Below are 27,776 nucleotides of genomic sequence, written 5' to 3'. Positions count from 1 at the left end.
ATCTTGGGGAAGGGAAGCCTTTTCTAAGCATGATACCAAAGTAAAAAATCATTAAAGAAAAGACTGATTTATTTGATTTCATAAAAATAAAAGTTTGCTTTGTTATAAAAACACATGTCATAAGCAAATTTAAAAGTTAAACTGGTTTTTTTAAATGCGGATTTCAAATCAGTAAGAAAAGATATATACACCAACTGTAGTAGAATAGAGGAAGAAAAGAATGACTATTCATTAGAGGAAAATAATGGCTGTTAAAGGCCAATAAAATTCAATCTTAGTTATCAAAGACATGGGAGTTAAAATAACAACATGCCATTGTTGCTTTTAAAATGGACAATGACTAGAACGCCTGGGTGGCTCAATTGGTTAAGAGGCTGCCTGGGGCTCAGGTCCTCATCCCAGGGTCCTGGAATCCAGCCCCACCTCGGGCTCCCTGCTCAGCAGGGAGTGTACTATACCCTCTCCCTCTGCCCCTCCCCCCCACTTATGTTCTCTCTCTCAAATAAACAAATAAAATCTTTAAAAAATAAATAATTAAAATGGACAATGCCTAAGAAAATGACAATACCTACTGTTGGTGAAGGGAAACAGAATGGTGCATTCTCCTGCCCTATTGCTAGGGACTGTAAATACACAGATAGGTTTATGATAACATCATGAGGCCAGGTACTGTCTGTCCTGGGCCCTTTAAAGCAATTTTCATCACAGTGTTATTTATAACAACAAAAAACTGGGATAATTCTAACTTTTTCAACCATAGGAGATAGGTTAAAAAAAATTAAGAAATGCCCCTACAATGGAACATGTTTAATAAGGCTAATAAAAATGATGTCATTAAAAATATTTAATGACACAGAAAGAGGTGTGTGATGTTGTGAAAAGACAAGAGCTCTTTAACAATAGAGAGTGCCCCAATATGGTTCCATTTTGGTAAATATAAATATAAAAACATGTGCATAAGAAAAGACTAAAAGAGTACATGTTAGCAGGGACTATATAATTTTGGTTTTATTGCTTTTTCTAGGTTTTCTACAACAAATACACTGAGCTCCAAAAGTATTTTTAAATCTAGATTTTTAAAAGATCTTTATTTTTTAGAGAGAGCATGAGCACAAAGGTTAGCCGGAGGTGAGGGGGTGTGGAGGTGGGGAAGGTAGGGAGGGGCACAGAGAGAGAGAATCCCAAGGAGGTTCCACGCCCAACATGGGGCTCCATCTCACCACCCAGAGATCATGACCTGAGCTGAAATCAAGGGTCAGATGCTTAACCAACTCAGCCACCCAGGCACCCCAAATCTAGATTTTTTTAGACAAAGTTTTGAGGAAAATATCAATAAAAGTTACAGAAGACCCTCCAGGCCCACCTCACGTCAAAAGATCTGAGCTGCTGAACCCAACTTCCTAACAAAAGTCTCCTGGAGACCTTAGTTTTCCTGAAACAAGAGTTAATGGGGCCGCTTCAACTGACCCTGGGTTAAAGGACCCAAAGCTGTTTAGCTGGATTCTTAAGTGGTCTTTCAAGAGTTCTCCAAGTCTTCCCAAAATTTCTCTCTTAGCAAGACAAGTAGCAGGTTTGTGCAGCATGGGAGGGACGGGCTACAGAAGGTGACCCTGACTTGATGCAAGACCCCTCTGTCATCAGCACCTAAATGGCACTCATTTCAAGGCCAGCATCTCAAGGTCTGCCCGGGATTTACCTGTGATCCCGGCCTGAAGTTTGCTGAGATTGTCATAATCAGCCTGATACTCACTGGGAATCGTTAGCAGAGAGATGCCCATCGCCAGCAGGAAGGTTTCCTCTGAGCTGTTGTCTTCCCTGTAGTTGCACTGTTCCCCGTCCCAGCTCCCCGGCCGAAACATTCCTAGCTACCCAAACTTTATTATGAAGTAAAGAAACAAGACCAAAACACCCACAAATAAAAAACAACAATATCAACAGCAACAAAAATTTAAGGTCTCTAAAAACATACGCTACAAAGATTCCACCACCTGTTTTCTAGTTCTTGCAACACACATGCCTGGTAAGCAGTTGGAGAGGATTTCCGATCCCTACCTAGTGGTTCTTGATGTAAAAACAAAGACTAGAAAAGAATGTGCAGATCCAGTCCACAGCTTAGAGAGCATCACCTTATCATGCTAGCATGTGACACTGCTCTCTGCAGACATGATTACTCCTGCATGACAAGTGAGCGCCCTGAAGTTCCGAGAGATGAAGTGACTGGCCCAGGTCCCCTTACCAGTCAGTGGCCACGCCAGGGGTCTGCCACGGGTTAGGGCAGTAGCACTAAGTAAACACAGTTTCAGCATGGTGATGTCAAGCCCACCTGCATAGCCCTCAGAGAACCAGTGGTACCAGAGAAAAACAGGACAGAAGCTTCTCGGTGTGTCTGTTTTATCAGTTTGGGGTTTTCTTATTTTTGTTTTATTCAGACAAAATCCACATAACATGAAATGAGCCATTTTCAAGTGAAGAAATAATTCGGTGGCATTGAGGACATTCACAACATTATGTAACCACCACTTCTATCCAGCTCCAAAACATGTCCATCACCCCAAAATGAAACCCCATACCCATTAACCAGTTGCTCCCTATTTCCCCTCACCCCGGTCCCTAGCAACCTCTACTCTCTGTCTCTCTGTACATTTAACTATTATGAATATTTTTTACATGGGACTTTCTGTACCTAGCTTCCTTCACTCAGTATAACATTTTTGAGGTTCACCCACATTGGAGCATGTATCAGAACACTGTTCCTTTTTATGGCCGAATAAAATTCCATCGTATGTATATATCACAATGTGTCTGTCAATTCCAAAGGACAGTTGGGCTGTTTCTGCCTCCTGGCTATTATACATAGTGCTTCTATGAACATGCGTGTCCATGAATTTGTTTGAGTATCAGTTTCCAATTCTTTGGGGGTATATATGAGTTTTCTTATTTCCTTATGTATTTTACTTATACATATTAAAGGGTATAGAATATTTACTGGGTATAGAATATTTACTGAAGAAAATGAAGAAATTAGAAGGAAAACACAAATTTAAAAAAAAAACTCACTTAAGGGTGATTATTTTCTTCCGGAAAAAACAGTCTATAAGCTAAAAAGCTTATAACCCCATTCTTTCTTCTCTCCCTATACACATGGATTATTATTTTAGAATCAGGTAATCATTGAGAGTATGGACTTTGTAGTCATAAAAACCTGGATTTGAATCCTGGCTCTGCCGTTTACTAGCTGAGTCACTTCACCTCTGTAAGCTTGTTTTCCCAGCTATAAAATAGACACAATAGGACCTTCCTCACGGGGTTTTTACGGCACATTTAATGGGATGATGTTATGATTCAAAGTGTCTAGTATAGCACCTGGGATAAAACAGGCATTCAGGAAGTATTAGCTGTAACAGCACTTTCCACATAGAGATTTGCTAAGTCTACCATAACGTGAGGTTTGTAAGAGAAGGATTCTGTGTTTTTACCACTGCATCTTTAGTGCAGTGCCTGGCACACAGTTGGCATTCACTAAATATCTGCTTGAGTGAACAAGTGAATATAAATGTTGGAGAAAAAATTGAAATGAGAGATCTGGGCAAGATCTCCGGGAAAACATGGCTTTCTGAGTTCAGAAGACAAGTAACGACCAATTGAAAAATCTTACAAGTCATTCTGAATTCTGCACAAGCATATTCCAGTGGCTGGTGTTGGTCAGGTCTGACTTAGGGTCCACATAAAATGGAATCATATGCAGAAAATGGTCAGAAAATAAGTTCAGCTTAGTTGCAGCAATTGGGGGCAGAGTGAGGAGCCCTCCGAGGCATGGGGTGAGTTGAACTTCCTAAGCTGCTGGACCAGCTAAGTCTCGGAGCTTTTTTCAAAGCAAATGAAGCATTTGATGGAATAAACCCAGGCTAAGAGATATTTAAGCATGGGGCCTTGACAGGAACTGCCCTGAAGTAATATCGCTTGGAACTAAAGAGATGATTAGTGAGCTTCTCATGGCTCTACAGGAAATCTTGCCTGGCACAGGAATGCAAAATTTTCCAACCTTGTCTAAAAACAGTTCCCCACACTCCACTGCCTCATAATGATGTCTGTAATGGGTTGCAGAGCTCACTGCCTGCAGAAGGCCTCACCGCCTTTCTCCTGTTGCAGGTCCGTATCCCAATAAGGGACTGCCCCATTTGTAGACTACCTTCTCCTACAAACTCAGGAGGGCTAAAATGGTGTTGTGGGCCTGGAAGTTCCCAGGAGACAGGTCAAGAAAATGAAGGGCTGACCCCTACCTCAGATGACTATTAGTAGTAAGGCCTAGCCAGGGAGGATGTGAGAATCCTTTGTTGCAGGGTAACAGGCTGTTTTCACTCAGGTATGTTTTCACACTTCTCCTTTAAATCACCCATCACTGCTAAAATTAGATGATTTTTAGTGTATGTGTGTATGTGAAATTCATTGTTAAAGTCTCTCTCTTCCGCTAAACTGTAGACTGTTTCTGTCTTGTTCATTACTGCATCTTCAGCCACGAGTAGAGGATTTGTCTGCTATGGGCACTCAATCAGCATTTGTCAAATAAATGAATCTAAGGCATTTTATTACAAAAATATATCTATTTTTTAGAGAGAGCATGTGTGCGAAGGGTGGGGCAGAGGGAAAGAGAATCTTAAGCAGGTTCCACACTCAGCACAGAGTCCAACGCAGGGCTGCATCTCACGACCCTGGGACCACGACCTGAGCCGAAATCAAGAGTTGGACGCTTAACTGACTGAGCCACCCAGACGTCCCCTATTACAAATTTTAATTCAGTTGGAGGCAATATAGTGTATTGGTCAAGGACATGAGTTTGAATTCGGCTTCCCTGGGTTGGGACTTTCGGCAAACTGCTGAAATCGCTTTTATCAGTTTCCCGATGTTGCTGTAACAAATTGCTACAGACTTGGTGGCTTAAAACAACAGAAATTGAATCACCATTCTGAGGCTCAAAGCCTCAGGACCATGCTCCCTCTAGGGGCTCTAGAGGGAATCCATTCCTTGCCTCTTCCAGTTTCTGGGGGGGTGTCCCAGCATTCCCGGGCTTGTGGCCACATCTCCCCAGTCTCTGCTTCGGTCTTCACAACACCCTCTCCTCTGTGGTTTTGCATGAAATCTCCCTCAGCCTTTGTCTTATGAGGACACTTGTAGGCATATAAGTCACACCCAGATAATGCAAGGTAATCTCTTCTCAAAATCCTCAATTAAATTAATTAATTTACATCTGCAAATACCCTTTTTCGAAATAAGGTAAAATTCACAGGTTCTGGGGATTAGGACATGGACATATTTGTGCTGGGGGGGCACCACTCAGCCCACGCCATTTCTCAAAGGCTTGTTTTTTTTCTCATCTGTAAAATGGGTGCACTATCTCTTAGAATTATGAGGATTAAGTGCAAAAATGCATAGGAATCATTTAACATGACTTATGGCATTTGAAAAGCTCTTGATAGATGGTAGCTCTTAATAGTTCATGAAGCAAGGAGGTATTACTCCTGATGGCCATACAGAAGAAGTGATGGAGTTATGCCAACTCATTCAGACCTAAAAAAAATTTTTGTCAATATTAATATCAGTATCTATCTCTATATTTAATCAGGGCTGGAACCTGACCTCGGCTGTCTTACGTGTCATTACATTCAGTACTCACAACAATCATGGAAGACTGGTATTCTCTTCATTTAACAGATGAAAAAAAAAAAGAAGAAAAAACCCACTAAACTAAAACTCAATTTTCGAGAACCTGAGTAAGCCATAAAGCTTACACATACACCAAGGACTTCCCCCTCCAAACCCAGTTCCTCTCTCTACTACCTCAGAAAATTAAGGAGAGAAATGGAGAAAGTCCCAAACTTCTGTACCTGGTTAAATCACTTGTTAGAGAATATTATGGAAGTTGCTGACTACAGTATGGATTAACCTGGAAGAACTCTTCTTTGAAGAGCTGAGGTCTGAACTGGGTCTACAAGGATAATAAAAGGTTGAGAAGGATACTCAAAGTTTAAACACCAAAGTTTACACAGAGGCCTGAAATAAGGTGGGAGACAAAGAGTAGTTCGGTTCTAGAGCAGAGCAAGCAGGAGCAGAGGGGCCGGATCAGTGGGAGCTAAGGCAGGAGCCAGACGGCAAAGCACCTCATATGATCTCTCTTTTCCTGTCCTTAGCCAAAAGACCTCTAAGTCCAAAAGTCCCTGTGCATCTTTGAGCAAAGCTTGACCAAAGCCATAGGCCCAAGATTAGAAAGGCCTATGATCTCTGTGAGTAGGACCACAGTCTGGAGTTCTAGAAGCAACTGGAGGCCACACGCCAAAGCCATTTCTAAAGTGGGTGAACAGGAGGTTCCCTCGGCAGGCAGGTTTAAATTCAAACTAAAAGACATGCAGGAAAGAAAAAGGATGGCCTGAGCAAATCAAGAAACTCTCTGCTGCCTCCTGATTATTTATGCCTCCAAGATTGTGCCTAGTCTTAGCCAACAACTACCAAAAATGGTACCAAGGGAGTAAGGAATCTGAGACCCATGATAGGAGGTAGATAAATCTCTATCCTGATTCTAAATGGTAAAAACAGGAGCATAAACATGTCCAGGCTTGTTTGATTGCTCCTCTGTCTCTACTGGGCGGTGGTTGCTGGGAGCAGGGAGCTCTGTGCTCCTCACACAGCCAATTTGGCCTTTTGTGGAACACCCTAGGGCCTCATCGCTCTAAGCTGAATGCCCTACTGACAGCAGCCCATGGAGGAGGAGACAGGAGGGCTCATGGGAGGGACTGGTGCCAAAAGCTGGAGCTGGAAAGACCACTGAGTGGTGAGGCTGACCCTCTGCTCCTGTGGAGGTGCCCACAGGCAAGCCCCTCCCCTCGGAGCAGGTTTTGAAGAAGAAAGACTGACCATCCAGGGGCATTTTCCTGGACTTTATAACAGAATTCCATAGGCCTCAACTTGGAGGTTCCTTCCCTAAAATGCATAGACTTACCAAGTAAAGAGGATTAACAAGAGTCCTAGAGAGCACCGTTTGGTTGAAGGGGAACTGATTTCCACGTCACGTGCTTCCATGCTGGGTTCTAGGCCAAGGGACCGAGGGCTTGCCAATTAGCAAGGGATAAAGCAGACACAGCAGAGCTGGCAAGAAGCTCCCCTGCTTTCCTATCAAGAAGGTATTCTTCTCATTGCCTCCCAGACTAGACTAGATTTTTTTTTAAATTTATTTTTGACAAAAAGCACAAGCAGGGGGAGCAGCAGAGGGAGAGGGAGAAGGAGAGTCCCCTCTGAGCAAGGAGCTCGACATGGGGCTGGATCCCAGGACCCCGGGATCATGACCTGAGTTGAAGGCAGACACTTAACCGACTGAGCCACCCAGGCGTCCCTGGACTAGATTTTTTTTTTTTTTAATTGCCATAAAGGAAAAAGGAAACTAACAGTGGAGACTAACTTTGGAGGGTCAGGAAGAACTTAATCTGCGTGGATGACAATCGTGCCAATATCTGAAAAGGGAAAGAGGATTCTGGGTAGAAGAAACAGCAGATCAAAGGCCCCTGGTCAAGAGAAGAGCTTGGCTTGCTGGAGGAATCTCAAGGAAGCGAGTGCATATGGTGCAGAGCCAGCACGGGAGCACAGACAGCACAGGTGGGGTTTGAGAGAGAGAGGCGATGCTGGATCATAGGACCCTGTTTGAATGTGTGCAACTATTGCCCCAAAGCTGCGATTCCTGCATGGCTCTGTGATTCTGCTGCTGTCCTTTATGTCACCATTATCAAATTATAACCCCTTTGTGCTTCAGGTTTCTTTTCTTTCTTTTTTTTTTTTTTTTTAAAGATTTTATCTATTGACTTGAGAGAGGGAGAGCAGGAGAGAGAGTGAGCAGGAGGGAGGAGCAAAGGCAGAGGGAGAAGCAGACTCCCCACCCGAGCGCGGAGCCCGATGCAGGACTCGATCCTAGGACCCTGGGATCATGACCTCAGCTGAAGGCAGTCGCTTAACTGACTTAGCCACCCAGGCGCCCCCTGTGTTTCAGATTTCTAACCTGCAAAGTTTTTTTCCTCAAAAAACCACATTACTCAAAATATTGTCTTTTTTGAGAGTTAATGATCAGATTATAATCGGTAATGATAATCCCTTACATGTAGATATTATAAAGCATTATATACAGACACAGAATCCGTTTTAGAAAAATTTCTTTTCATAAAAAGTAGTTCTTAGAATCTTAAAGCTGGAATGGGCACGAGAACATCGCCTCATGCTCTGAGGAGGAAACACAGGGTCGAGATTTCCCTAAGATTCCAGCTGTTGTTTCATTAGAGCAGCACCTTTGAATAGAAATATGACACAAGCCACACTTTCAAGCATCATGTGTGATTTTGAATCAGCTAGTAGCGACATTCAAAAGGATCCGGTAAAAGTAATTTTATGATATATTTCACTTAATTCAATACATGAAAAATTTCAATAGGTAGTCAATATGAAAATTATTAATGAGATATTTTAAGTTCTTTTATCATATCAAGCCTTTGAAATCCAGTGAGTGTTTTACAGTTACACTACATCTCACCTTGTACTGGCCACATTTCAAGTGTTCCATGGCCACAGGTGGCTAGTGGCTAGTGCACTAGACCGTGCAACACTGGAGCCTCATAATGAGTAAGGCAGCCAGAACAAGGACTGATAGCTCCCTCTTTACAGATGAGAACACTGAGGCCCAGAACTTAACTGACAAATCACTGACCTGGTGGTAAGGTTGAGTTGGGTCTAGAATCTACGCTCCTTGTCAAGTGTTCTTTCCCAAATCATACTTCCCTCCCCTTGAGAATGAGAAGGAGGAATGGGAAGCATGAGAACTACCAGAAACAAGTACCCATCTGTATTGGAGACTGGGATGGGGCTTCATACTTTATTTCGCTCTTATAGGGACCCTTTGGAGTTCATGTTCCTTCTGCCATTTTCCAAATGAGGCTACTGAGGCTCTAAGTGCTTCTATTGTTGATAGTGGCAAGATGGTAACTGTCCTTTGAAGAAAATGCTACTACCAATCTGAGGAAGGTGTTGCTTGAGGCTGTAGGGGCAAGGGCAGGCTGCTCCAGGATGGGCCACTTTGGCACGAGCATTATTTTGAATTAAAGGTATTCAAAACCCATCAGAAACAGGAAAGGCTCTTTTCCTGATTCTCAACTGCCTAAATTTACATTGGAAAGGATAGCCTGCAACTGGAATAGAACTAAGAACAGAAACTCCCCTTTACCTAAAAAACTACCTCTCTCCTTAGCTCAGACAAGCTTCATATTGCCTCATTGTTTTTGGAATCTCATGTCTGTGTGGATTCCGCATACATATGCCTATTAACTTTGATTTTCTCTTGTTATTCTGTCTCATGTCAATTTGATTCTAAGTCCAGCTAGAAGGACCTCGAAGGGCAGAGGAAGGTCTTCCTCCCCAACAAGGCCAACACCTACTGAATTGGATCTGTCTTAAACATCACAGGGCTACCGCAGGAATTCCACTAGGAATTCTTCCAACCAGCTCTCAGTTTTGAAGATGGGACACTGAATGGATAAGATCTCAAAGACCCCAGTCCTAGGAAGACTGTTCTTTAGCCTGCCAAGCACCCAGACTCCTGATCCAGTCCTTCCTTATGTTGCTCCTTCACCCACTGCCACTGCTCCAAATCCATACAACCAGGAGCACAAGAAAAGGACCCAGCTACCCCACTTGGGCTATGTGGGAATTAAGCTCCACGCTACAGGCCAGTCAGTATCATTTAAATAGACTCCTTAAGTGCCAAGGACAAATCAAGTAACAGAGAAAGGGGACAAGAGGAAGCAACCATTCCTGAACCAGAGAACCTGGTCACAGATCTTGACAGTCAAGCTCTCAAGGAAGAGGTGCGCTAAGGGACTGAGGCCAGCGTGTAACTACCTGTCTATTATGATGATGCAATCAGATGTCTTTGGCACAACATGCAAGCGAGGCCCATAGATGCGTTTGTTAGCCAGGAAAAGTCTTAGGTGATAGATTCAAATGCCTCCACTGCAGAGGTGAGTGAAAGGAAGCTCAGAGTCATAATAACTCCAGAGCTCACGCTCATAAGAACCACACTGTGCACCTCCCTACTATGTGTAAGCTCTAAGCTAGTAAAGCCAGGTCTCCATTTTAAAAAGCAAGGCAGGACAAAAATACCCCCAAATCAGTCTGTCAGCACAGAGAATTATTTGAAGTTGGAAGCAAGCCTCGGTATTTTTTTAAGTAGGAGGCTCCCTCCCTTTCTGCTACCTACAGGTGCAATTTCCAGTCCTTTCTCCAAAAAAAACATTTGGCTTTCTACAGAGAACCTCTGAGACCTCATGTGGCTGAAAATGGAAGAAGAGGAAAGAGGCCCTCATCACACCCCATCCCAAAACCCCCATGGAGAAGCTGAGGTTGGGCCCCTGTAGATACATTTATTTTAGGAGGCACTTGGTTCTGAAGCATTTGTTTCAGAAGTTACCCCCATGCCCCATCAATAGTAGCTTTCGATGGCTCTTCCTGGGTGGCCTTGTCTCTTTTCAATTTCATTTCCTGTTGGAAAGGATAAACAGGTAACTGTTTAATGCCACTGACTGGACTCATTTAACAGAAAAACAGGACCTGAGTGAGGCTAGGGAACCAGGGTGGGGTTGATGGGTGGAATGGAACAGCTGGGTGAAGAGAAAGGCATTAAAGAACACCAACTGATGGGGCTTATGTTACTGCTCCTACATGTGACGGAACGTGGCCCACAGGACGAGGGGATAGGTATGCATAGGAGGGAGTATCATCAGCCGCCATGTTGAACTTGGATCCCTAGACTTGGTCTGGAGGCCTTGGTGGGGATCCTGGCATGGCCCCTCACTTCTGGGACCCTTCGGCCAACTCCTTCAAGCCTGATGAGTCTCAGTGGCCTATCTCTTCTCCCATACAAGGTGGTATGAATTCGAATGATGTGTGCAACATGCTAAGCCAGTGCCTTGCACGTAGCAGGTATTCACTTACAGCAGCTATGAATTGGCATAGCTGGGAAAGGAACCCAAACAATTCAGTACCATGTTTCCTACTACACACCAGGCATTGTGTTGGGCAATAAGAGCATGCCAATAGATGAGAGTCCCTGGCGTTAAAAAGGCAGGCACAAAATAGATAATTTCAATACAGCATGGTAAGGACTCTGATCAGGGTAGACATAGGGTGATACGGTACCCCACATATGAAGTATTTGGGAGCACTGTTGATGGTCAATGGGATTGATAAAAGGATTCATTCATTGTCTCTCTCTCTCTCTCTCTCTCTCTCTCTCATGCAAGGTCCAGCAAAGCAGGGATGCTGCCTATCTTATTCAGCACTATGCCCCTTAGGAGCACTAAGGAAATGCTTAAGGCGTTACTTAAGTAAAGAAGGAGTTAACCAGGAAGAGAACAAGGTTAAAGGCCATACAGTCAGAAGAAATTCCATGAACAAAGGCTCAGAGACCAAAAGTAGAGCGATGCATTCAGGGAATTAGAGGCAGGTTGTTGAAATAAATGGAGTATTAAAGTACAGGGGTAGGGATGAGGTGGGACGAGTCAGCAGAGGTAAGACCATGGAGAACCTTGTTTATCAAGCTAAGAAGTGTGGTGCTGGTGTGGGTGAACATTCATGTGTGGAAGGCCAGAATGGAAAAACTGCGGACATGGGCTGATTGAACAGGATCTAAAATCTCTAAAATATGCTTTACCTATGTGCCTGCCAAAGTACCTATGACTTTTTTTTTTTTTTTTTACTAGAAAGCCCAAAGTCATAATCATATTAACCAAAAACAGCTGTTAGTTCTTACTTTCCAATTAGTTTATCAGATTTGCTAGCCAGGTCAATTTTCACAACAACCAGATGAGGTCATTACTTTTGTTATCTCGTCTTACAAGCGAGAAGACCAAAGCACAGATAGGTTGAGTGGCTTGCCCAAAGCCACACAGAATGTAGGTAGCAGATAACAGATTCAAACTTAGTCACCTCGGCCCCAGAGTTCATTCTCTTAACCACCATGTTATCTTAAATCTATCTTCCAGTTCACCATTTCTCTCTTCAGCCGAATGCATGCACTGTTTGACCCATTTGATGAATTTTTCATTTTCAAAACTCTGTTTTTCAGTTCTAGAATTTCTACTTGGTTCTTTTAAAATCTCCTTTTTTAAAAATCATATTATCCTGTACTTGCCCTATGGTTTCTATTTCCTCTTCACCATGAGACATTTTATTTATTTATTCTTCCCATGAAACATTTTAAACATATATTCTCTCTCGAATCAGTCTATTGTCCTTAGTTTCTAAGATATGAGCTTCTCCGTGTGTTTTGTCTACTGACTCTTGCTAACAGAGGGCTTCTTTTATTCTTCTCTTGCACGTACTATACTTTTTAAAAGTGAACTTAACATTAGTAGGAATTTGCTGTTGTTATTGAGTGGTTCTGATTCTTAAAATTTTGTTTTTGGTGGGAGCGCCACAGGCACTGGGATGTTGAGACATTTTGAGACCGGGTTTTAGGCTGTCTTCTGTTAGGGTCTCAGAGTTTAATGAATTCCAGACCAAGTTTTTACATTCTCTTCTTGGTTTGTAGCTTGTGTACGACCTGAGAAGAACTCCAACCCTGAGCCCTATGTAACACAGGTTGGGGCTTGTATTTCCCCCGAGTGACCCCAACAGCCCAGGGTGTTTCATAGACTTCCACACCACGTCCTCAGTAGAATTGTCTTCCTTTCATGCTCGGTCCAGTCATTCCTCACTGACAGCCTAAGGAGCAACTTTGTTTCCTACGGCATCAGTTCTCGTCTCCATGGGATACTGAAACTCCAGCCCCCGAGAACCATGCACATTTCCCATATTTTTATAAAACCTTTTGTTTAATTCCTTCTTGCTGATCATTACTCTACCATGGAGGTTTGCTCTTCTGGTACCTGGAGATTTCTCCTTTTTGGGTGCCAGCCTGTCAGTGAATTTTTTTTTCATTGTATCCTTCCACCAGCATCTCTGTGTAATTAGGGGGGAATGTCCCTTGACAGTCCAATCTATCAAAATGACCAGAAGGCTTTGATTTATACATTGAGATATCAGTCTTTTCCACCTGGCTCTGTGTTCATGGAGGATGGAGACCTTTGTCTAATTCACCTTTCAATACTAATTTTTCAGACAGTGCCCAGACCGGAGTAGGAAGCAAAAAAGATTTGATCAATGAATGAAAGAATTAATCAGCTTTCTTATTCAAAGTGGGAATAAAAGGCCATACACTAATTATCTTCTCGAGAAATATGACACCAAGAATCTCTGGAAAGCCATTCATGCCCTCTGGAAGGTCATGCTGAACAAACAGAAAGTTTGGGGCCTGTCTTAGTCCAGCTTTTTAGCAAGTAGGTTCACAACTATTGATGCTACTTCTTTCTTAAAGGGCACCCACTGCTAATTGCAGTGCTGGTCTGGTAGAAATTCGAAGTCTGGCAGCCTCAGCTCTTGACTGGTGGCTCTGCTGCCTTTTTAGCACATAACTGCTGTCCTTTTATAGTCATAACTGGGACCTGATTGACAACACGTAGTGTACAATGATATAATGATATAATCTGTCCTGTTGGTGCCATAAGGAGCTTGCCAGTTATGGTCACATTCTTGAAAGCACCTAGCAAAGCGCCTGTCACAGAGTAGGCACTGAGCGGACATTTAGTGTGCTTTACATCTTCTTTCACATTAAAATAAATTCATAGACATTTGTTGAAAATCTACTGCCTCCTAGGCATTGTGCCTGGTGCTGGACATGGAAAGGAATAACATACAGTCCCTGTTTTAATCCTAACTTAGAAAAAGAATGTCCAGGGCGCCTGGGTGGCTCAGTCGTTAAGCGTCTGCCTTTGGCTCAGGGCGTGATCCCAGAGTCCTGGGATCGAGCCCCACATTGGGCTCCTCCTCTGGAAGCCTGCTTCTTCTTCTCCCATTCCCCCCGCCTGTGTTCCCTCTCTCGCTGGCTGTCTCTTTCTCTGTTAAATAAATAAATAAAACCTTTAAAAAAAAAAAGAAAAGAAAAGAAAAAGAATGTCCAAAATAAAATTGACAAGCGAGAATTATCCTAAACGTCCTTTTATTTAAGGTGAAAAGATATCTCACATCATCCTGCCACCCTGAAATGCCTAAAAAGTATAACCATCAACATAACTTTGCCTATTGTTGTTTTATAAGGTTCTCCGTCTTCAGAGAGAAAATAAAACTCCCAGTGACCACATGACCTGACAAAGAGAGCTGATTATAAAAGGTATCTGTCATAAAGTACAATGTTTTTGAGCTTTTATCACTATAATCCCAGAACCTAGAATCACTCCTGAACTAAAGCAGAAACTCAATACGTTTGTTGAATGTATTTGCACGTATATAGACAGATGTGCCCATCCATGTACATGGCCTGAGAGAAGTTGTGACTCATTATTCCACACGTTTATTGAGGATTTCCTATGAACAAGAGTCTGCGCTAGATTTTGTGAGGGAGACAAAGAACAAGAACAAGAACACATTGGCAATCCTACTCACAAGGAACCTTCAGGCTTCAGAATGAGAAAGACAGGTATATAAATCACCATGATATAACACAGAAAACGCTGAGAGAAGAACAGGGGAAAGAGCTATGGAAGTTCTGACGAAGGAAAGGCCACTTCCTGCTGAGGGATTAGATAAGACTGTGGCTAATATAGAATTTGTTCTTGGTCTTGAAGGATAAGTAATTTGTGGCATGCAGAAGGGAGAGAATGGTTACTGGCAAGGAAAAAAGGGGTGATTCGGGTAGAAAGAATAGTTTAGGCAAAAACAGAGAGGAAGAAAAGCACAGGGTGTATAAGAAGAAATAGAAATTTCACTAGAGATGCATAAAGGGACACAAAGGGGAGTAAAGAGAAGCAAGCCTGGAAGGCTAGCATGAGCCAGACTGCAGGGGCTTTGACTGTGTCCCGATTTACCATTCCAGGACACAGGACTTCTATGGAGCAGCTGGTGCTTAGCATATGGCGGAGCTTAATTAATACAACTTCAGAGCAGGGACCTGTTCCCCACGTGCGCACAGGAAGCTGCCATCTGTACGCACAGGCAATTACAAACATTCCGAATACTCTGCCCTGAACCCTGCAAGCACATCAAATACTCACTGTAAAAGGTCACCCAGCAAACAGCTCTGATCAATCCTGGCTCAGGCAGAATCAAATCCCCTAAATAAGATCCACTAGATGCAGTGTCAGGAAGGTCAGAAACAACCCTATTTCACATCTTGAAGCATTTTTATCATATGGAACGTTTTAGAGGAAGAAGGGAAAGGAAGGCGGGGGGGAAGAACCTCTCCAGAAATAATAGAATTCCAAGTAATTAAATGTTAAATAATCACAAAGTAAGCAAGGCATTTATTTTGGCCCCCACCTCCTTCTAATGATCTAAGAAGCAGTTGATTTCAAAGAAGGCCATGCCAGGATTAAAAATGGAGTTTCACGCCTCCCCCCCTCCATCTCCCCTGTGCATCCCCATTGTGTACCTTTGTCGAGTTCACTTGAAATGTTCCACGATGAGGTAGGCACTAACTCAGCAGTGACTGACAACTCTGTTTCTGGAAAGAAAAAGAAGGGAGGGGAGAAAGACAAGGGTGATATTAAATATTTAAGTAACTTATGGGCTGTTAGAAGCATTACAGGAGATTTCCAAAGGCCCTGCCTTCTGAGAGAGACCTCTGCAATCCCATAACTTATTAAGCTGCAACGGGGCTCTGCTTGCCAGGCAGAGGCACCGGCATTAGAGAGGCGATCCAGATGAACACTCTGGAGGCCAGGCTGAGAAGTTGTTTCCTTTAAAACACGGACTTGAAAATCAAAATACAAATATTTCATGAACAACAAAACCAAACCTGCAGATATGACCAAACATAATCAAACAGAAACTTCTCTTTTTCTTGTTAGAAGACCACTCCTAGACTACTTTAGTCAACAGTTTTTCCACAGAAAATGAGAGCTAAATCGCTCCTGCTGCTGATTTTATTCATTCTATTCGGGGGATTGATAGGATTTCTATTAATAGAGAAATCTATTTCTCTACGTTGAAACTTATAGTCAAGACAAACGAAAGCTAAGTATTTGAATACGAGAGTGAATTGAGGTAACTAAACTTAAAAGGCAATTTTTCAAAACCACCCTAAATTAAAGCAAACATGCAAATTAACAATCTAAAGGGCACAATACACTATGGAGATTTAAAACCTCTTCAGTAATAGACATACTATACAAACGATGTTTTTGTTGTTGTTTTTGAAATTTTAAGCCACGACACCATTCTACTAGCACGTTTTGATAGGGTTTCACTAACCTCCCCTTAGACCATATCTACACACACACACACACACACACACACATACACACACACACACACACACACACACACACACTGTATTACAGAACTTTTGCGCTGAGCAGGATCTCAGAGAACTCAGAGCCTGTGACATTAGACATACAGCACCCAGGGGCCCCTGGGTGGCTCAGTCAGTTAAGAGTCTGACTTTGGCTCAGGTCATGATCTCCAGGTCCTGGGATCCAGCCCCGTGTTGGGCTCAGCACTCAGCAGGGAGTCTGCTTTTCCCTCTCCCTCTGCCCCTTGCCCAGCTCGTGCTCTGTGTGTGTGTGTCTCTCTCTCTCAAAAATAAATAAATAAAATCTTAAAAAAAAAAAAAAGATATAGGGCACCCCTGCTGTCAATTCCCCTTCCTTCAATCTGGTGCAGACATCATTAATCAATTATGGCCCTATTTGCCTATTAAACCTGGGATCTGCCTTAGAGTCTTTTCAACACAGTGCTCTAGGTAGCCACTAAAAATGGTTCTGAAATGCAAGGTGAACTTCTTAGCGAGTGGAAGAATGGGATTCAAATCTAGGTCTGTCTATTGCCCACACACCACCTCGTAGCTCATGCTACTTGGTACTCAAGTCTGTGAAACCTGATTTGTTTTTCATCTTACCTCTCTCTGGCTTCACCTTTTTACCTAGATTGAGCGCAGTTTCTACCATTTCCTTATTTACTGATGGGGCTTGGCTGCCACTTGGCCATAGATGTCACACACCATAGTCAGTGAGCTTTGCCAAGAACAGGATGTTTACCCACTGAGATCTTGCAAAGGCCCACTTCTAGTTTGTCTACTGGGTCTCTGATCAACCTGTCACACACAGCAGAGACAAAAGGGTTGTTTGGTTTGCACAGACCTCCTAGGTTTGCCTCTTTCCTTGTCCAAGCAGCAGCTGGGAAAGAAAGTAGACAAACCACACACACTCCTCACCAACCCAAATGGCCCCAGTCCCCTCCTATGTCCTGAGCTAAAAACAGCATAGATTCTTTTCAGGGGACCTGAAGCCAGATGGGCGGTGTGGCAGGAACCTTAAAGCACATAAGATTCCAAAATATGAAATGACAAAGAAAAAATTAACCCAAGTAGGAAAAATGCTTAACCCAAAACCACAATGCTTCTGCATGGTATTAACCACTTGTCCCAGGAATGAGTAGTTCGTGCAGGTGACTTCACGAGGAAGATCTAATTGTCTGCACCTGGGGGCCCTCCATGAATGACTCCAACCACAGCTCCACAATGACCCCAATCTTGCTGCCACCCACTCTGGCTCTTTGAATAATGGCCCCTTGTTTGCAGTATTATGGACGACAGTGGTTCCCCGTATAAAAGGGCTCATCAAGCTCTCCAATACCCAGACTTCAGGGAGCTTGGGAATAGAAGCATGGCAGCCAAGGCAGCATTTCAGGCAAGGGAGCAAAAGGTGGGGAAGTTGTGGGATTAAGATAGACCTTGACAGTATTTACATTCAACATTTTCATAGCTTCATCTTACTGCTGCTCACAGTTTAACTGCCAGAAATATAGGTTTCATTTTACAGTATTAATTTTATAGAAAGTTAGCTCTATGTCACTTGGTTTTTCTAACCTGAGTTTGAATTGCTGATTGAATATAATTTTGGACTGATGACAAATGAATAGATTCCTGGCACTGCTAACAGTAAAATTTTTCCCCATGTGTCCCTGGACACTAATTACTACTCCACTCTTGGACTAGGGCAAAGATAATTTCAATTCACAAGCTTATTAAGTGATTGTGATGATTCTGAGGAATTTTGTTCTCAGCCTCAAGATCTATTCCTTTAGATAACCATATGTCCAGCTTTTCAGATAAAATGATAATAAAAACAGATAAAATATCTTAAAATATGAATAACCTCCCTGAAAAATAGTATTTTCCAAGGCCACATTTTTAAAAAGAAAGGCTGATCATTTTCTGTGAAAAGTTTAGTACTAGTAATTCCCCCTCACAAAAAATGATGTTTGATAAGCTTCCCCTCCCCCAAAAGGAAGGTTGACCTTTAACGTGAGAAAAATTCAGTACTTCTCAGCTTGCACTCCATGGAGTCCAAGGTCAGTAGCAGCATTAGTGACACAACCACCAGCCTTGACCATGTAAGGATCCCACTAATGGACTCAGCTCCTTTCCTACCTCTTCATCATGGCAAAAGGATGAGATATTTCCAAATACATTTAATACCTGACTAGCAACATCTCTTTGTGTAAAATTACTGTGGTAAGAGCAAACTAATGTGTGCCAATTAGGAGACAGTAGAATATTTAATGGAAACATACACCTAGATTAAAATACTAATTTTATGGTCATGAGCAAGTTACTTAACAACTTTTGACCTCTATTTTCTCATCTGTAAAATGGGGACAATAAAGGCCACCTCACAGGACTGTGGTAAGGATTACATTAGATTATGGTCCAAAAGGGTCCTGCATACTGTCCAGCACAGAGTGGACACTCGAGATCTTCTGTGCCCTCCTGTCTAGTAAGGCAGATAATAGCTATCCTCTAGGCAGATATACTCCTGTTAGCAGCTATGTCACTGTCTAGGTTTGAAATAACACATTCTCCATGCTTTTAGGAAAGACTCTATATTTCTCATGCCTTACTAATCTAAGGCAATCTTTTCATTTTTGTGAGGTTTTTCCCAAATTGGTCACCAGTTCTCTTAAGAACATAAGTGCTTTTATGTATCCTTTATCCAATTTAGGCAAATCAAGCATGTTTTAGAAAACTCCAGCCCTTATCTTCCCTGACCTCTGCAGGAGGGCAAACCATTCTTCTCCCTATTTGATCAATAGGAGCTATTATCTTTGCAGTTTCACTGATGATTGACTTCTTGGCATGGATTCTGCAAACCATAAGGTTTTGGTATTTAAGCCTGAACAGTGGGAGTGTTATTTGGAGGAAAGGGAAAAAAAAATAAGCCTTGAATCCTCCTCATTGATAAAAGCCTGCGCTCTCTGAAAGGATTACTGGTTCATCTCAGCAGTTGGCAGGTAGAGACCCAACGTTCACAGGATGTGGAAGCTCTTGCTAGAAGCACCCAGCCATGCCACATCCTGTATCCTGACGCAGGGATACGTGAGGTTACACAGACATAAAGCAGCATACTCGGGAGACTAGTGGCCAGCCCAGTGGCCACAAAGGCCAAGTATGAACAAATGGCTGCCCCAGTGCCCTTGTTGACCGGAGCCACTGAGTCCTAGAATGTTATATCTGGGTAGGCCTTAGATGTAACTGTTTTTTGAGCCCACCAGGTTTTGTGGGGTATCTTTATAGAGCAACATCAGAGCCTTTAGGGGGAGAGAGGACAAGAGGACAGGGGTCTAGACCCTCCTTCAACAGGTACAACTTTCCATGTCTCTGTTTTACCTATCAGATATTGTGGGAAAGGCTCTGATGCTTTAAACCTTTATAGAGCAACATCAGAGCCTTTAGGGGGAGAGAGGACAAGAGGACAGGGGTCTAGACCCTCCTTCAACAGATACAACTTTCCATGTCTCTGTTTTACCTATCAGATATTGTGGGAAAGGCTCTGATGCTTTAAACAAAAAAACAAAAATTTTAAGCCTCTAATATGGTACAGTCTCATTTTACAGATGAAGAAAGTGAGGCCCACAGCAGTCAAGTGACTTGGCGAAAATCAAAGAGGTTCTAAATAGAGCCCGGCCTTAAAAATGGCTTGGAAGTAAACACGTGCCACCTTCTCTCTGTGCTCCATTGTCTTCTATCTGTGCCCCTAAGGTGTGATATGTATCCTTAGAAGCTGAGTTCAGAGAGACACACAGGGCATTTTCAAACAGCCAGGGTCAGTCATACAAAACGGGCACACTTTCTTCTCTGCTCATGGTCACTGGGGGCCGGGGAGGGTGGGAAGGAGGTGGGGTTGCTGATGGCTTCAAGCTCTCTGCTATGCAGTGTTACTCTAGATATTATTTGGTGATGGTTCTCAGCCGTGTTTCCTTCCTGTCTCCAGTGCCTCCATGGAGGAGAATCCTGTAACCATAAGTTACCTTTACCCATAAGTTACCTTCGCCAAGAGTACATGTTTGGGAAAGTAACAGGCAGGGCACATTCCCTAACAGTGCAAGGGGGTTAGTCAGCCAGGGCATCAGCCCAGCTCTGGGTTCACAATCACCCCACATCTGGGATCCTGAATGAGGGGCCCCCCACGCTAGGAGCTCAACTTACTGAGGAGAGAGGGAAGTTAGAGCCTTTCCCACCCCATGTGAGATAGTCAGGACTGAGAGTTACTAGGCTTAGCGTCCACTATGACCTTATAATTCTCGGTGACCTCAAATTTGGATTTCTGATATAATCTTTAAATGAAGTTACCAGTACAGTCACAGAGAGAAAAGAGGGCACAATCCTGCCACCGTTAACCCCCTGCTCCATTCCCAACCGCACTACCTACACTGCACTATGAAATCATATTTTTTTTATAAAACCTGTAATGACTTTGTAAATAGCATAATTACTAGGCATGTGGCAAAGCCATTAATTTGTTGAAGCGAAAATTTAAATATACCAAAATTTGTGGTATTATTCATATTTTTATACATAGGGAACTGTAAAAAAAAAAAAAAGTTGGCCAGGTTTTCTTAATGTGTGAAGGGCTCAGAGATCTTGTCAACAAGTCCATAGTGAGGTACCATGACTATCTCCATTCTAAGACTGAAGAACCTGAGGCAGACATATTAAGGCACTTGTCTACTCAGCTTGCTGGGATGGGGTAGGAATTCTGTCTGATCAATCTGAGCAGGGTAGTCTAACAGCAGAACCAGAATGTCTCCAACTGAGCCAAAATCAGGGGGCGGGGGGATGCTGAAAGGTGTACCTACTTCTCTCTGGCTTAAGCCCCCTTCAGCCCCAAAAGATCCCTGTGAATTTTCAGCTCTGTAGAATATAGTTTGAGAACCAGTATCTGAAACCACATACCTCCTCCCTATCAATGCCTGTCTTCCTAATTCTAAAGCCAAAAAAGGGTAGTGAGGAACACAAAGGGAAGGGAGGAAATACTTCTTGAATCACCCTTAAATGCCTCATTTTTCTTTGGACATATTATTTCCTTCTTTAAGTCTGCTAAATTAATATTACAGATCACATGCACTTCTTGTTTTTAAAGGAATTATGCTACACAAAGCACCACAATAACACATGTCCTTTTAAGTCGATAAAAATAATCTTGAGAACTATCTTACTTAAAAACTATCCTACTTGGGACCTCTTCCATGGAACTCTAAGAGAGTCACGCACTCACTCACTCATTCAACACACAGGTGTATTAGCACTCTCTATGTATAAGAACTGGGATGAAAAAGCTTGTCCCGGTCCCTGACATTTTCAAGAACTCACAGTCCGCTGGGAAAGTACAGAAACACAATTATAAACAGCATGATAGGGTAACAATAGAAACTGACAGAAATAGTCTCCCTGTCCCATGAGTCATACCTCCCACCCTACCCCAACCAGGTTAAAAACACCAAGAATACTGAATAAAATATCACAAAACAATATATAATGCATAGCTGAGATTGAAAGGAAAGAAATTCTCAGGTGCCAAAAAGGAAGAGAACAGTAAGTAGAAGCTGATGCCTTATAAATATAGACCCTCTGGGCTGGAAGCTCACTTTCAATGCTCACTTGAAAACCAAAGATGTGGCCAGAGAGAGATCTGGGTTCTTGCTTAAAGTCTTTACCAGAGCCTGGAAAAACGTCCCCATCTGTGGGAAGGAGCTGAAAAACATTTCCTCCAATGACCCAGAGAAGCTGCTAGATCCCTATAGTCTAGGAATTGGGAAGGGGTGGAAGGCACATCTCTTCAAGAAATCAAAAGGGTGTGTAAAGACCAGAGAAGTCCAATGTACCTTTCACCCAGTTTCTCTCCATGATTACAGCTTATATAATCACCATACAGCATCAAAATGAGGAATTTGACATTGTTACTGAACGTATGTCAAGTTCTATATCATTTTATCACATGTAGATTCATATAACCACCTCTGTAATCAAGATCTTTATCTTGTCATCACCACCAAGATCTCCCTCATGCTACCTCTTTATAGTGACACCCATCACCCTCCTCCCAACCATACCTAACACTTGACACTCACTAATCTGTTCTCCAGCTCTATAATTTTGTTGTTTTTAGAATGATATATATATAGACCCCTACAATGCTCTTGGGACCCACCCAATTTGCTGCATGTGTCAATGGTTTATTCTTTCTCCTTTCTGAGTAGTATTCCATAGTATGGATGTATGACACTTTGTTTAACCACTGACCTTGGACATTCGGTTGTTTCCATTTTCTGGCTATTAAAAATAAAACTGTTATAAATCCACTTGCAGCCTTTTATGCTAAATTCTGTATTTCAGTTCTGCATTTCAGGAAGGAAGCTGAATCTAGAAGGAAGGAGTTGTATGCAAGAAGCAATAATAAGTAAATAAACTGGAAAACGTGTTGAAATATTAAATAAGTCTTGATTCTAAAAATGAATATGTGATTAGAAGAACAACAGAGGCAAACAGAGGGTTCCAAGGCAGCAATGAGGAAGAGTACATCCTCCAGTTTGGGAGAGGGGGAACCCAAAAGGTCAGGGGTGGCAAAGAGTGTCCCACTCTGAGATGAAGTCTGGGTATTGGAAATAGCATGGCACATTAGTGGAAGAGCAAATAACTCAATAATGGTCACACTCAATTACATCATCGTATCAACTTTTTCCAGTAAGTCAACAAATAGTAATTTCAAAATCCACAGGCTTCTAGTTGTTTCTGTTTTTGTTTTTTTCTTAAAAACAAAAAAGCAACATCCCAGTTAATTACTGGGCAGGCAGGATCTTCTTAGTATCAATGCAAAGTCCTAAGAGAAATTTCAGAATGGCGCAAACCTTGATCTTCCCCCAAGAAGAAGCCGAAATGAATGGATCCCCATAGTTAGCACTCCCTCATTCATCCATGGTGCCACTAGACTCAAAGGACACCTAGTGGAACAAAAGAATTCGTTTATTTCAGGCTTCAGAACAAGCTGACAAAGACAATAAAGAAAAGGAGAAAGCATGCTGAAAAATGCTTAGCTCAGAAACTGACCCAATCTTTCTATGTAGGTTTAATTTCCTTTTCTTTCAGGTGCTGCAGACACCTCAGATTCCCAATGACATCAACAAACTTCACTTGTTTCTTCTGGTTTCTGCTTCACTGCTCTTCCTTATAGGTTTTCCGCTCAAAAGTGCCTCCTGGCAATTTTTCCTTCTTTCCCGCAGTGTCATCTGTCTTTGTCTTCTGGGGTTTGCCATTTAATCCTCCCCTTAGTATGACCCACGCACACTTTCATATTCTATAATCAATTTTGTAATAAAAATCTATTACCCTGTAATTGTCTCTGGTCAATCTAAAGACACCTGTCACTCAAAAGAAACAAGAGGCCCAAGAAAGATGCTTTCCTAGGTGCAATTCCATGACTCCTGACTCTTGCAAAACAAATGAAATCTTGGTTAGGTTCCATACACAATGGAAACAAAGTTAAGTTGTGCTGGGTGATCCCTAAAGCCACAGTGCATTAGCAGACAGTTTGGAAAAATAGAAGGCCACAAACGATTTCTTTAAAAACTCCTTACTTTCACCTGGAATTTGATGTTATTATATTTGTTTGCTCATTGAATAACCGATTTATTCATTCAATAAATATTTATTGAGCACCTACTCTGTTTCAGACTAACAGTGCTAGCTAGGTGCTAAGGATGTAATGAACAAAATTTAGACTGTTTCTTACTTCATGGAGCTCACTGAGTGGTAGGAACAGAGAGAAGTAAACAAAGAATTAAAACATGGCATGATAAATTTTGTGTATGTGTGGTGGAAGTGGGGGTAGGGGATAAATAGAACAAGCAGTCTTAAAGGATCCTGCTTGGGGATCACCAAAAACCTTGGTGATAAACCTTACATGGTTTAAGGAGAGCCAGATGTTTAGATGGACACAAGGAACCTGGATAATCTAATTTCCTCCTTTGAATAAAACTGGGCTTCTTTGCTGCAAAAAGTTAATAAGGAGCTGAGAACTCTACACTGGGTGTGTCCCACTTGCCAGAATCACATAACTTCCCTTGCCTAAAAGAAGCCTAAAAGTTTAGTGATTTGACTTCAGCCCTATAGACTTCCTAAATTGATTCTTCAACCGGGACTGGGACTTTGTGCTTTTATCTTCTTAGCAACTGTAAATATCTTCCGGGAACGGAGGGTTAGTTTAACCCAAGAGGTTCCAAATATTCAGTTCCTTTTAGCTTTCTAATTTACATTTGGCCCTGGAAAGAGAAAATAACTGCCCATTTAACATGCTACCATGCACAGTTTAAATGACTTCTGCTCCAGCCGCGCCAATGAGGAAATAGAATACATAAAACAGAAGGTTTGATGCACAAATTTCATCTCCTTGAAATAGTGTAACGCTGACATCAGTAAAATCTTTCTCATGTTTGAACCTTAAATAGGATACTTCTCTGTTTAAATCACAGCAACACAACCATGCAATTCAACAGGAAGAGAAAATAAATCTGTTCCTTCGGTGATACTCAGTTTTTTGTTGAAAAGACAAAACAAATAGCTGGAATTACTCTAATTTTCTACTTTATAATTTGCACTTAATTCTATGGTCCATCTGTCCTTTGGCCATCAGTGAGTAAGTGGTCTTTCTTTCATTGTGATTAGACAGTAAACTTCTTGAGGGCAAGGATTATGTCTTATGCTTCCTTTATACCCTACCTGGTTTCTACATGATCCTGAACAGGTTAGATGGGAGGCAGCATAGCAGAGGGATGAAAGGTGCTATGCTGACTGAGAGACATGTTCAAATCCCAGCTCTGTCACATACTAGCTTATGACCTTGGGCAAATTACTTCACTCCTTTAAACCGCAGGTCTTCATTCATAAAATGGGCATAAGAGTGATGACCTTGCAGGACTGTGATGAGGATTACTTAGGAAAATAATCTGGAGATGAGTTCAGTGCCCAGTAAAATGTAAAGTAGCAGCTATCACTATTGAGTAAAAATTTTTTTACTTACCATAGATGGAGCTTGAAGGGCATTTAAGGCACTGTTTCCTAAACCCAGCTGGGAAGCACTTTAAACAAATCCAGATTCTGGGACCCCTATCCCTAAACTACCAAATCTCCCTGAGTGAGTCTTACATAACCACCCTAGCACTGGTCTTCTATAAACCACCAATTTAGGGAAACTCAAACAAGGATATGTCTGCAAAAAAAACTAAAAACACAGAAAGGTTTAACTAAACTAATAAATTTAATTTAATTTAAGAATCGAGGGGAAAGGGAGTTGGCAGACTGAAACTCATATTTGTTGTAAAATTCCAAAGTGGTCAGCAACCTTAATATTGAGATAGCTCAATGAATATTAACCAAGAACGAAATTGGTACCTCTTGAATGACTTGCAAAGCCAAGTGTTTATGTTTAACTTGAAGGTTCTTTTAATTGGTTGACCAGTGATTTAGCCAATTAGACTTTTAGGAGAAAAATTATCATCCTGTAAAGAACGAAGCAGTATTGTCTCACCCAGTATCTACGTTACATAGGATCTCAATGGCTGGGAATTCTGTTTGTGGAACTCTTTTCCAAATGGGCAAATTGGGCACACTCTAAACATATGCAGTCATCCTATCCTAGACATAGAAGGAGAAAGAAACAAAACCCTTTTCAGCTTTGATTCTCAGCCACTTAAAGCATTTATAAAGAGAAGCCCACTTTGGATGCAGTTGAAAAGGCTATTAAGATTCCAAGCACCTTACAGTAACTCAAATACCTTGTATTTAGGTAGCACTCTTCCTTTCAAGAAAGTCTGTACACAGAACAGACATGAGCTCATGACTCCACATGTGAAGGATCAAGGCCCGAGATAATCATACCCTGGTTGGAGCTGAAGAAACCCAGACTCAGCCAGAGAACTTGCCTAAGGTCCCCTGGCTTGTCATCAACTGCCAGGAGAAGGTAGCCATGGTCACCCTCACCCATCCCTGGCTCCACGCAGGCTCTCCATTACTCTGCTGGTGAAGATGCTTCACCAGTTTTGAAGTTTGTTTTTTTCTCTAATTCCCTCCCACACAGTTAATTCAATCATTTCAAAGTTCCAAAGAGTGAGGAGTAAAATTTTTAAAAAGAACTACTTTCAGGAAAAAAATCTATTGAAAGTATAATTTCTACCTTCTGGTTGGCCCTGGAAACAAAGTATTTAAGTTAATGGGATTGAGGGACTCTTGGATTGGTAGAAATTATTTTAATCAGAGAGGTAAATTTAGGAAGATTACTATTATTCTACAAGATAGTAAGATGGTTTTGCTCCAGCCATTTTAGCCTGGGCGTGTAGGGTCTAGATGGCTGGCAATTTTCAAACACTCAATTTGTCTCAAATTGCTCCAGTTTAAAATGCTTTTGCCCATCTGGACTGGGTTTCCTGTACCATGTCATTGTTGATAGCCTAAGGAGATCAATAATTAAAATTAAATAGAGGGAAACATTATGCAAAGCCTAAGTTGGGACCAGAATCCCTTCCCAGAGCCTCTTAGTTCAATCTCTCCCTCTTCTGAGGTTTATCTATTCCTCCATTAAGACACTTTATAGTTTGTAAGTTAACCTACAATCGCTTTAGCGTGCTTCTCTGCTAAAATTGTATGTTTCCTGTGGCTAGAGATGAAGTCTTACCTCTCTGTACATTACACAGAGCATCAACTGTTGCATTATACACATAGTAGGCACTAACAAATGTTTTCTGAATATATATATAATATATGACATAATAGCAACACTCCTCATGTATTATTACATTTATTAGGATAAAGCAGCATGGTAGGATGCAAAATGGCCACAGGTCATTCCTCCCTGTTATCCACACCTTTTTGTAGCTCTTCCCATAATGAGATGGAGTCTACCTCCCCAACCTGAATCTGGGCTGGCCTTTGTGACTTGCTCTGGCTAACAGAATGTGCCGAGATCTCGGTCTAGTCCAGACCAAAGAACAACGCAGCCAACACACTGACTCATGAGATAAATCCTTGTCACAAAGTTTTGGGGTGATTTTATAGGATTATGTGTAGGTAACAGATACCCATTTAAAGATAAGAAAACCAAGGTTCAGTGAAGTTAGGAATCCACCTAAAGCCAAAGAGTGAAAAAGCCAGGATTTGAATCCAGTCTTTCTGATTCCAAGGCCCACAGTCTTTCCACTAAATAAACTGACCAAATTTCAAATATTCCTGTGCATTCAGAAATAAGAGACAAATGGGGGAGGAGCTTCCTTTTGTTGTTTTGAAGAGCCTGTGAGAGGGAGTCACCATCATCTGACAGGGCTGTGTGTCGGTG

General features: G+C 42.0%; 1 protein-coding gene across 1 annotated transcript in view; it reads right to left on the bottom strand.

Annotated features, from left to right (window-relative positions):
- Positions 1 to 27,776, bottom strand: part of ROR1 (receptor tyrosine kinase like orphan receptor 1) — a 411,073-nt gene that overhangs the window by 154,515 nt on the left and 228,782 nt on the right. Inside the window, exon 3 of the mRNA XM_034641368.1 lies at positions 15,548 to 15,619. Within this exon, the coding sequence (XP_034497259.1) occupies positions 15,548 to 15,619 (72 nt within the window). The remainder of the gene's footprint in view (positions 1 to 15,547; positions 15,620 to 27,776) is intronic.

The sequence above is a fragment of the Ailuropoda melanoleuca genome, chromosome 2, assembly GCF_002007445.2.
Source record: "Ailuropoda melanoleuca isolate Jingjing chromosome 2, ASM200744v2, whole genome shotgun sequence".
In the NCBI taxonomy this organism is placed as follows: domain Eukaryota; kingdom Metazoa; phylum Chordata; class Mammalia; order Carnivora; family Ursidae; genus Ailuropoda; species Ailuropoda melanoleuca.
This window is presented reverse-complemented; position numbering and strand designations above follow the sequence as displayed.